The sequence below is a fragment of the Astyanax mexicanus genome, chromosome 12 (assembly GCF_023375975.1).
Source record: "Astyanax mexicanus isolate ESR-SI-001 chromosome 12, AstMex3_surface, whole genome shotgun sequence".
NCBI lineage: Eukaryota > Metazoa > Chordata > Actinopteri > Characiformes > Acestrorhamphidae > Astyanax > Astyanax mexicanus.
This window is the reverse complement of record NC_064419.1, coordinates 17,380,890-17,392,848: the sequence shown is the minus strand read 5'-3', so window position 1 is coordinate 17,392,848 and position 11,959 is coordinate 17,380,890. Positions and strand designations below refer to the sequence as shown.

Below are 11,959 nucleotides of genomic sequence, written 5' to 3'. Positions count from 1 at the left end.
ATCCAAACGTGCTTCACATTTAAATCTCACCTGTGGTCTTATACACCTGCAGGCCTCAGCCAAGTGCTTGTGCCAGATGATTGCAGAGAAGCGAGATCCAGTCTGGAACTTGTAAACATTCCCTGTGCCCAGAATAAGTCTCTTATTAAATTTGAACATTTTCAGAAATAAGTAAAAAAAAAAAAAAAAAATTCAAACAAACATACAAAAAAGCTAAATCTTCATGGCGTTTGAGATACAGAGCTTTTAATTCAGACCTAACAGACTTAACAGATGATGGTGAGATGTATTTATTACATGTTAAGTCACAGTAAATACCTTTATCAGGGTCATTGAGTTGGAAAATGTTGGGATGCTCAGGGTCATCTGGCAGCACCACTATCCAGCCTGTTAATGAGATCTTCTTACACGGCCTGGATTTGTACTGGAAGACACAAGTGCCCCAGAGAAAGTGTTCAAATCTATTAGCAGCTCACCTGATTTACCATCATTACACTCTGATTTACCATCAAGCCAGCTACTGATATGAACTAAATACAGTGTATCACAAAAGGGAGTACACCCCTCACATTTCTGCAGATATTTAAGTATAACTTTTCGTGGGACAACACTGACAAAATGACACTTTAACACAATGAAAAGCAGTCTGTGTGCAGCTTATATAACAGTGTAAATTTATTCTTCCCTCCAAATAACTCAATATACAGCCATTAATGTCTAAACCACCGGCATAAAAGTGAGTACACCCTTTAGTGAAAGTTCCTGAAGCGTCAATATTTTGTGTGGCCACCATTATTTTCCAGAACTGCCTTAACTCTTCTGGGCATGGAGTTGACCAGAGCTTCACAGGTTGCCACTGGAATGCTTTTCCTCTCCTCCATGACGACATTACGGAGCTGGCGGATATTTTAAACTATGTGCTCCTCCACTGTCCGCTTGAGGATGCCCCAAAGATGTTCTATTGGGTTTAGGTCTGAAGACATGCTTGACCAGTCCATCACCTTTACCCTCAGCCTCTTCAATAAAGCAGTGGCTGTATTAGAGGTGTGTTTGGGGTCATTATAATGCTGGAACACTGTCCTGTGTCTCCCAGTTTCTGGAGGGAGGGGATCATGCTCTGCTTCAGTGTTTCACATTACATTTTGGAACTCATGTGTCCCTTAATGAAATGTAGCTCCCCAACACCTGCTGCACGCATGCAGCCCTACACCATGGCATAGGACATGGTTCCAGTAATCTATGTTCTTTGTCTTCAACAAACTGTTTGCAGGCTTTTTTGTGTACAGACCCCAGAAGAGGTTCCCTTCTGGGGTGACAGCAATGTGGACCAATTTGATGTAGTGAGCAGCGTATGGTCTGAGCACTGACAGGCTGACCCCACCTCTTCAATCTCTGCAGCAATGCTGACAGCACTTCTGCGCCTATCTTTCAAAGACAGCATTTGGACGTAATGCTGAGCACGTGCACTCAGCTTCTTTGGACGACCATGCGAGGTCTGTTCTGAGTGGACCTGGATGATCTTGGTCACTGTGCTGCAAGTGATTCCTCACTTTTGTGATACACTGTAAATGAAATTAGACTCCCTGAGGAGAGCTGTATAGATGTGTTTAATCACTATAAATCTATATGAATGTTATTAGTATTCTATTCTAATATATTTTACTATTTATTATGTACTAATGTTAGTGTTTTTATTGCTCACAAAAGGAGCTTTAAAATATTAATTTATACAGGAATCTAAAACTTTTGCACAGTATTGGTTGTGAATTATTAAGCACTATGTACAGAATGTTATATCAAACTACAGCAGTTACCACGTAAAAGATCTCAAAAAGGGAGCAATACATAAATGAACACGCACATCAGAACTTACAGAAAGTACAGATACTCACATGTCTTCTTTCATTTGCTCTTAAAGCTTTAGAGCTGAAGTAGATCAGAGTGGAACCAGAAAGCACAATCCAGTAACGTTTCCACGATGAAAGCTGGAATAAAAAAAGTAAGTAATGAAAAACGACCCAGAGCACAACACTCACTGAGTGAATGAATGAATAAATATTACAGTAAAATAATTCTTAATATCGACTGAATGAAGCACTTGTATGTAAAGTGAAGGAGATTGTACAGTACAGTGCTCTGAGGATAAACGTGAGACTTACTGTAGGTTTTTTGCCTTCTTTCATCACTGTTTTCCTGCGCAGCGGTCCTTCAATAGTGATGCTGCTCAGTGAGCTGCACTCATAACTGGACATCGCTCCTGAGGCACTAGATAAAAAGGAGAATTTAAGGAGAAGTTACGTATTCTTATTTAGCTTAACTACTTCAATTTGTCAGATTATATTATATTTAAACTGTAATCAGAAATAGTTGTGACAGTATTGAAATGACAATAAAACAACTTCAGTGTTTCTAACGTTTACTTTAGCTTTTATTACATACATACTGCAAACAGTATGACCAAAGATATTTTATACATTACTATCATCACTTTCCAAAGAAAAAAAAACATGTATCTCCATAATGGGAACAAAAACATAATAGTAAAAAAAAAAAAAACTTCTTTCTATTGGTTGATTCATAGTGACATTTTTACACAATGTAAGGTACAGGTGCTGGGCACAAATAATGTTGTAATTCAGATACTCTTATCCGGCCATACTTTCTAAAACAGTTGGGACAAAAGCAATTTAGGCCTATCAATGCATTCAAAATCTACACTGCCTGACCAAAGAAAAAGACTCAACCTGGATTTAACTAAACAAATGATGTGGGGTGGATGCTGCAGTTGGTCGGCAGGTTTAGGTTCAGCAACAGTATGTGCTGAAAGAATGAGGTCAGATGACTACCTGAATATACTGAATATAAACCAGGTTATTCCTTCAATGTTTTTTTTTCTCTGATGACATGGGCATATTCCAAGATAACAATGTCAGGATTCATGGGGCTGGAATGTTCACCAGATCTTCACCTCACTGAGAATCTTTGGGATGTGCTGGAGAAGCTTTGAGCAGCGGTTTGTTAGACTATACCATCATCTATGCTGAAAGATCTTGGCAACACTGGTTTGAAATTAACCTTGTGACATTGCAGAAGCTTATTAAAAACCATGTGAATACGTGTCGCAATCAAAGCTAAAGGTGGCTCAACCAAATATTAGGTGTGACCTTTTTTTTTTGTTGGCCAGGCAGTGTATAAAATGATAGAATTTCAAACAGTGATGTCAATAGGATACAGAGAAGCTACAGAGTGTTGAAATAAATGAGCAATTAACAAAACAAAGAACAATGACTTTATATGCAATTAATCAATTCATCAATTAACTCAATATACACAATACAATCTGATGTTCTGTGAATCATCTACAAAACATACTTGAACTAAAGGCGATTCATCTGCAGGATGGAGTGTGAGTGCATACCTGTAAACATAGCTTCTGCTTCTGGGAGAGTTGCGTACAGGAACCCTCCAGTTTGGGCCCAGTGTAGCGTACATACGGCCCCTGAAATGAGTTTCTCAATTACACTCAAATATTTTGTAGCTTATTTGACAGTAGCTTAACAACATGCAGCTTTAGGTTATGTTTACATGTTGATCACAAGCTCACTACGCCAGCAGGTCCTGCTGACTGAAACAGCCATCAGTGACTCTCTACTACAATCACTCCCAAACTAAAATCCATGGGGGATCAGGGAGTTACGCAGGAATGATGCCTTTATATCTGCTAAATCTGAACTCCACCTAACGTAAAGGCTGGCATTACAGCTGCTAAACCCTGGCTGATCTTAGCTCACATAAAGATCTACAGAATACACACTGCACCCAATCATCGAAGGGAAAAAACACCTACGCTACCAGACAAAAAGTTTTAAAACACCCCCAGGTGTTCTGTTTATTTTTGCCATTTAAACTCTTCAGGTAACTAAATGATTAAAAAAATGTTTTTATCGAAAAAAAAAAAAAAAAAAAAAAACCTAAACCTGGAAAAATGTTCATTGTGTAAAAAAGAGCGGGTTCTTTTAGGAAACAAGTCATAGGTTAACAGCTTACAGCTGGTCTATAGCAATAGAAATAAACTGAGCTTTGGAAGTGGATGTTAAAAAAAACCAAATAGAATTTCCAAAGCATTTGTCTGTAGTGAAGCATTGTTGGAACTGACTGTGTTACTGTACTTTCTACAGCAGAATTTACACACTTACACACAGCACATTCACACTGCCATCACAATAACTAGAAAAAGACACAGAAACACAGAGAACTCTGTAACTATTAAAAGTATACCGTATTTTACGCATACACTGGATTATAAGTCTCAATGAACGTCTATTTTCTGGTCTACTTTCATACATAGAGTGCATTGGATTATAAGATGCACATTAAGTGGCAATAGTAAGTAAGGGACAAGACTGTCACCATGTTTTCCTTCTAATTTTAGCAGGTCTCGCCACTGGAGGAGCCTAAGTAAACAAAACTGTAATTCTTAAAAAAAAAAAAAAAAAAAAAACATAAAACCTTTAAAGTGAAATGAGTGCTGGATGTTAATCTTCACAGAAATAATTCTCTCCTGAAAACTGTGTATTTGGGTGAGAAAAGCGCTTTTGTTTATTTAGAGGTAAGCTTAGATTTCCAGTATTTTAGCACGGTTAGCAGCATTGCTAGCCGCTCTTAGCAGCCGCAGTACTAACTGAATACCTCTCGCTGCAGAACCACAAGACCAAGGGGTGTGGCTGGATCTGATCCAACTCATTCCATAAGTCCAAGGGGTGAGGTTAAGGTAAGGGTTAGCCATAGGGTTAGGGGATAATCTGCTTTGGACCAATTAAAACACGACATAGGAGGAGTTGGATCAGATGTAGCCCCGCCCCTCAGACTTGTGGTTCTGCAGCGATGACCATTTCGTGCTAGTTGCTGTTAGCAGTAGCACTAGCTGCAGTTAGCATTGCCTAGCACTAGTAAATACCAGCTGATAGCGCTAAACTGAGGAACCCTGAGTGAACTAAACGAAAACTTCATACATAAGGCACCCCGGATTATAAGGCTCACTGACAATTTTAAGTTTTTTTGTCCTATAGTGCGAAAAATACGGTAAGTATATTCTTTAGAGAAATTACAGATGAAGCCAGAGAGCAGTGAGTACTCCAAAAGAAACTGGAGAAAACAGGTTCAGGAAGAAGTCTGGCTGACCCACATGGCAACACCTTTAGCTCAGCTTAATAGTGGACTTAAGGCAAATTTATACTTTTGTGCCTAGAAGTATAAATTGTGCTTAAGTTTCAGTTTCAGCAGGGAAGAGAAGAATTAGAGGTCCGACAGGTGAAGTGCAGTAATAAAGTACAGCACTGCTACTGGATTACTAAACAAGTTCTAAAACTTGTACATTGAAACACATACACACACACACACAACCACACCCAACAGTATTACAAAAACCTGCATACCCAACCCACAGCCTTGTTGTTTACGGCCCGGTGCTCTAACCGCTGAGTCACCACTGCCCACAAACAGTACACACACCACTACTGCATGCCCCCAGTTCACTCACCATCTCCACACTGAGCTCCACCAGCTCAGAATGTAACCCCCTACTTTATGATCTGTAGAGTTCAGCAATGACCCTCTCATGCTTTGGTGTTAACAGCAAGAGACCTAGCCTAACAGTGTTTTATTAAAATAGTATGAAAGAAAAAAGTTACAGTGAGCATTACTTTATAAATGACTCTAGAAAAAGACAAAAGAAAGCACTTGTTACCTTTCAACAGTTGTTGCCAACTCGTCACTAAAGGAGCTTTCCCGACTGCCTGCAAAATACAAGAGTAAAACATGATGTCCAAAAAGAAAAAAATCCACATGAAAAAAATCCACATATAACTGTAACTAAATCTGCCTCATTCCATACAAGTTAGGTGCTATAAATGCAGTGAAAACTGTGAAACTTATTTCCTATTTTGTGTAATGATTGTGTAAAAATGTTACACTTAGAAAATGTGCCCTTTAATATGGTATATATCTTTTGAGATCATTTTACTGAGAATTTTGCTTTGTAAATTGCTGCCCACTAGTGGTGAAAATGGTTTTAGTGGTTAAATTGTTTTAAAGCAGCATTACATTTGGGTCCACACATATCTGTACACAGTCTCAGTGGCTTTAAAATGAAACAATGAAGATGTGACTAAAGTGTAAAGTTTCAGCTTAAGGTAACAGGATTTATTAAACTCCTGCAGGCTCCGCTTCACAGCATGGAAAGTAACTGGACAAATGACTGATAGACAGATTCACAGCCGGGTGAGGCCGGTTCTCCTTTTGTTCTACAGTTATTCCCCACAATGATTTAAACTGACACACAGAGAATATAACCTCTTCTCAAGTATGAATTAACTCTTTCTTTTTTTTTTTCTTGATGCAGAAAAACAACTTTAGGAATGTAAATACAAAAGATGCAAACCACTGGTAACAAACAAGAACAAAAAGTCCAGATTAGACTGGTAGAGATCATCCACCTTTCCAGAAAAGGCCACAATATGCAGCATCGTTAAAAATAAGGATTATATTTACAATTGTTAGTTTACCTAATTTCCTTTGAGCTCATAGAAATGGCGGGATTATGTAACAATAAAAGAAAATCGAATGTTTAATCACATCATGATTGAGTCATTTATTCAACCACTTAATTATTTACACTAACACTTCCCCAACCTCACTTACATTTAAGTACACTTTACTCATAATTGGGTATTCACATTTTCACATTCTCTTTTTAGAACTATCTTCTAACGTGTGCATATTTATATTTATATTATATTTCCAAGTCACATCAGTCACTTTCGTAATCAATGTCATTGCACATTGCACTTTGCTCTTTTAATTATTATTTAATTATTTAATGACCATTAGCAACATCTACTGCACTGCTCTGTTTACAGTATGTTTCTTATTGTATTGTGTTGTTGCTGCTGGATGCCTAAATTTCCTTCGGGATAAATAAAGTATCTCTCTCTCTCTCTCTCTCTCTCTCTCTCTCTCTCTCTATCTATCTAGCTATCTATCTATCTATTTAAAATCTTCAATTCTGATTTGATGGTGTGTAACATTATGAAAAGCTTTCCTGGTGTAAGTCTGTATGTGTCTGGCTTTGTGAGAGTAGACGATATGGTGCGAGTGTGTAGAGGAATTAATCAAAGCACCGAGTGAGATGCCGTTGGTGAAGACGGAGTCGTGCGTGTGGTTCCTCACTGGGCTGTGGGACTCTAAGAAGCTGTCGTCCAGCAGGTGACGGGCTTTCTCCTTCGCTGAGAAAGTGGCACTCTTACTCTCCACCACTCCAAACTGGCACATCATACTGCGAGAGGCAGAGGAGAGACTCAGAAACTCAGGCCTGGGAAACAATCTCATCTTCGCTAGGTGAAACAATGTGGAAATAATGTAGGATATAACATAAGCTTGTAAGAAAATATTGGTGTATTTTTTTTGCAATATTTCTTTTTTAGCAATACTGGATACACAGCCCTGGACAAAAATAAGAGACCACTTAAAAAGTTTCTTTGATTTTACCAGTGGTGTCCAGTAAGGTCCTTCTAACCATTCAGGGAAGGGATGACAATAGGAAATATATATTATAGCTATTGTAAACTATAAGTAAATATTTTATAAATTAACTAAACAAAACAAAAAAAACAGCAACTAATTCAAAGCATTACTCCGCTTTTAAAATGGCTTCTGCCCTCTTGTGTCTGCGTGCCCCTTCTTTTGTTTTTTTTAAAGGGTGTAGTAATGAGTCTATTAGCAAAGTTGTAGGAGAATCTAACCAATCAGATTTATGATTTTTAGTACGGGGGCGTGGCCATGACTGTCTCACTCCCTCTCAGAGCTCTGATGAAAGGGCTCGCATTGGTTGGTCATAAAACAAGGCAAATGCTGGATTAGTTGAATATTTAGCTAACTATAATGGAATTGCAACTGAAACAGATATTGTGTCGTATCATATTAAAAAGCCTTTTTAAAGGCTGCCCATCAATGTGAAACTAATTTAAAATAAAAGGCCACCTGACTGGTGAATTTTTGTGTGGAATGTGTATTAGGTTCATATAACTAAGTCAAGATAGTTAATGTAATTTTCATCTATGTGTAGGTCAGCAGGGGTGGGGTGTTGCAGAAGGGGGTACCCACTGTATTAAATGCACGCCACTGGATTTTACCAGATTGCTAAACTGCTTGAATTTTTGCATCAGGAGTGGCATAAAGTTAACCAAAAGCAGTGTGTAAGACTGGTGGAGGAGAACATGCCAAGATACATTAAAACTGTGATTAAAACCAGGGTTATTCCCCCAAATATTGATTTCTGAACTCTTAAAACTTTATAAATATGAACTTATTTTCTTTGTATTATTTAAGGTCAGAAACCTCAGCGTCTTTTTTGTTATTTTAGTTATTTCTCATTTTCTGCAAATAACTGCTCTAAATGACAATATTTTAATTTGGAATTTGGGAGAAATTTTATCTGTAGTTTATAGATTAAAACAACAATGTTCATTTTACTCAAACATATACCTATAAATAGCAAAATCATAGAAACTGATTCAGAGACTGAAGTGGTCTCATTTTTTGAATATTTGAATTTACTTAATTCAGTAAATTCAGCAAAATACCATCACTAGGGATTTTTACTGTAGTCACAAGCATAGTGACACCAACACCAGTATACTGTGTATCTCCCTGCACCAGCCTCAGTGAAAAATGATGATATGAGTAAAGCGTACAGATCTCAGGGTTGATGATACATATGATAAATGTGTATAAAACTCACTTATTGCCCAGGCTGTGGCTCTTCCTGTGCCGGGCTGGAGGGGGGGTGGGCAGATGAGCTACGACTGAAGTATCAGGACACGTCGGCCTCCGATTATACATCGCTGAAACTGACTCTTCTGAGGGTCCTAAAAGGAACACACAAACACAGACACAGAAATATTACGCACACATGCTCCCATTAATGCCATGTGTGTCCAATTAAGAGAGTTCTAACTCTTTGCCAGATGATAGTTAAGAGATCGTCACACACGCACTGCTGTGAATAATCCAGCACCCAAATCAGAGAAGGTAGAAGAGTTTTCTGAACTAGAGATAGAACCACAAATTCTGGTTAATAAATGGTGTAACATCATTTGTTGGCCAACAAGCACAATAACATAGGAAAAGTAAACAGAGTATCCGTGTTTGTCGAAGTCCCCGTGTTCCTGCAGGCGTATTTGAGGCTTTTTTCCATTCCACAGTAAAACCAGAGTCGTGTTTGTGGCGCAGCAGCCATTACGCGTTCACTGATAATTACCCAGAATTTCCGAACCCCCTCCGCCTTTAATATTGTGGAAAACGTCGTGCCTGGTCCCTGTTCCCAAGAAACCTTGCCCCAGTGAGCTCAATGACTTCAGGCCGGTAGCTTTGACCTCGCACATTATGAAGACCATGGAACGACTGCTTCTCCCACTCCTCAGACCCCAGGTACAGCATGCACTGGACCCTCTCCAGTTTGCATATCGGGAGAAGATTGGTGTTGAGGATGCAGTCATCTACCTCCTCCACCGAACCTACTCTCATCTTGACAAGGGGAGTAGTGCTGTGAGAATCATGTTTTTTGATTTCTCCAGTGCTTTTAACACCATCCAGCCTCCACTTCTCAGAGACAAGCTGGTGAAGATGAATGTGGATCCTCACCTGGTGTCCTGGATCACAGACTACCTCACCTGCAGACCACAGTACGTGAGGCTCACTGACGGCACATCGGAGACTGTGGTCAGTAGCACTGGAGCACCACAGGGGACTGTGCTCTCCCCCTTCCTCTTCACTCTCTACACATCAGACTTCCAGTACAACTCTGAGATGTGCCACCTGCAGAAATTCTCGGATGACACTGCCATCGTTGGGTGTGTGAAGGGTGGTCAGGAGGAGGAGTACAGGAGACAGGTGGATGACTTTGTTGCTTGGTGCCGACTGAACCAACTGCAGTTGAACATATCCAAGACCAAGGAGATGGTGGTGGACTTCCGTAGGTCTGGACCACCCTTGCAGCCAGTCTCCATCGAGGGGGTTGATGTGGAGACAGTAAAGACCTACAAGTACCTTGGTCTGCAGCTGGACAACAAACTGGATTGGTCAACAAATACAGACACCCTGTACAGGAGTGTACAGGGTGTGAGGAGACTGCGGTCCTTTAACATCTGTAAGAAGCTTCTGCAGATGTTCTACCAATCAATCGTGGCCAGCATTCTCTTCTACGCTGTGGTGTGCTGGGGAGGCAACATGAAGAGGAGAGATGTATCACGGCTGGACAAGCTGGTCAGGAGGGCCGGGGCAGTGGTTGGAATGGAGCTGGACTCTCTGGTTACAATAGCTGAGAGAAGGACTTTGGATAAACTGCTTTCTATCATGAACAATGATAGTCACCCACTTCACACCACCATCATGAAGCAGAGGAGTGTGTTCAGTGGCAGACTGCTGTCACAGAGCTGCACAACAGACAGACTCAGAAAATCCTTCATTCCGAGAGCCATCAGACTCTTTAACTCCTCCCATCGGGGACGGGATGCTGCTGACGACTGAGTTTAATCCAGGCACACCACTTGGACATTATTCAACCACTTAATTATTTATATTAACAGTTCCCCAACCTCGCTTACATTTAAGTATACCTTACTCATGATTGGGTATTCACATTTTCACATTCTCATTTTAGAACTGTCTTGTAACGTATGCATACTTATATTATATTATATTTCTATGTCAAATCAGTCACTTTCGTAATCGATGTCATTGCACTTTACTCTGTTAATTATTTAATTATTTATGACCATTAGCAACATCTACTGCACTGCTCCGTTTACAGATAGATCCTTACCTTGTATAGTTAGTTTTTTTTTTGTTTTTTTTTATAGCCTTATATATTTTCTATTCTTCTGTGTTTTGATTTGTCTGAGTATGTTTCTTATTGTATTGTGTTGTTGCTGCTGGATGCCTAAATTTCCTTCGGGATAAAAAAAGTATCTATCTGTCTGTCTGTCTGTCTGTCTGTCTGTCTGTCTGTCTGTCTGTCTCTATCTATCTATCTCTATCTATCTATCTATCTATCTATCTATCTATCTATCTATCTATCTATCTATCTATCTATCTATCTATCTATCTATCTATCTATCTATCTATCTATCTATCTATCTATCTATCTATCTATCTATCTATCTATCTATCTAATAGGCTGGGTGTTGGAGGCCATAGGGGATCCAGTGTGTCCTAAACTAAACAGAAACAGATACTTCTTCCCAATTAGCATGTGGACGCTTCCACCACTTTCAGCACAACAGAGTCTCTAAACATACAGAGCACTCGGATCAGGAATAAAGACAAAGCTGAGATACTGCTGCCACAACGTGACTTACAAAAATACATAAATGCTTAATAATTATGTTCAGTTCAGGACTGTTAGGGAAAAGAAAATGGTTTGAGCTCATGGTTGGGATAAACTCTCATTTTTCTTAGTAGAAACTCGCTATTATTTATCTGACAAAATTTTTTTTAATATTTAAAAAACATCTAAGCACATTGCCACCGCACTTTCATCTTACGCTGCCTGTCAGTTATTCAAAAGTTCAAAGAATGTGAAATATGCACATCTATAAAGGTATATTTTAGTGTTTGTTTCTTATCAACAGGTTACATTTATTAATATATAAAATATAAAATATAATAAAGGGCGGCACGGTGGCTTAGTGGTTAGCACGTTCGCCTCCCAGCACTGGGGTCTTGGGTTCAAGTCCCTATCTGGGTGGAGTTTCCCCGTGTCTCCCCATGTCTTGTGTGCTCTTTCCATGAATAAAAAAAAAAAGGAAACCAATGTCAGTTACTCAGTGTTGCAAATCCAGATCTTACATCAACAATAAACAAAAGAATGGATAAAATAACAGTGCTGTTCCCTTAAATGAGC

At 39.2% G+C, this 11,959-nt stretch overlaps 1 protein-coding gene across 1 annotated transcript in view; it reads right to left on the bottom strand.

The window, feature by feature from the left end:
* The window catches only part of ralgps1 (Ral GEF with PH domain and SH3 binding motif 1), a 148,373-nt gene that overhangs the window by 1,601 nt on the left and 134,813 nt on the right, over positions 1 to 11,959 (bottom strand). Inside the window, exons 12-19 of the mRNA XM_022670725.2 lie at positions 8,798 to 8,924; positions 7,179 to 7,333; positions 5,747 to 5,795; positions 3,419 to 3,499; positions 2,160 to 2,265; positions 1,893 to 1,985; positions 319 to 424; positions 31 to 122 (exon numbers count right to left, since the gene is read on the bottom strand). Coding sequence (XP_022526446.2) covers positions 31 to 122; positions 319 to 424; positions 1,893 to 1,985; positions 2,160 to 2,265; positions 3,419 to 3,499; positions 5,747 to 5,795; positions 7,179 to 7,333; positions 8,798 to 8,924 — 809 coding nt within the window. The remainder of the gene's footprint in view (positions 1 to 30; positions 123 to 318; positions 425 to 1,892; positions 1,986 to 2,159; positions 2,266 to 3,418; positions 3,500 to 5,746; positions 5,796 to 7,178; positions 7,334 to 8,797; positions 8,925 to 11,959) is intronic.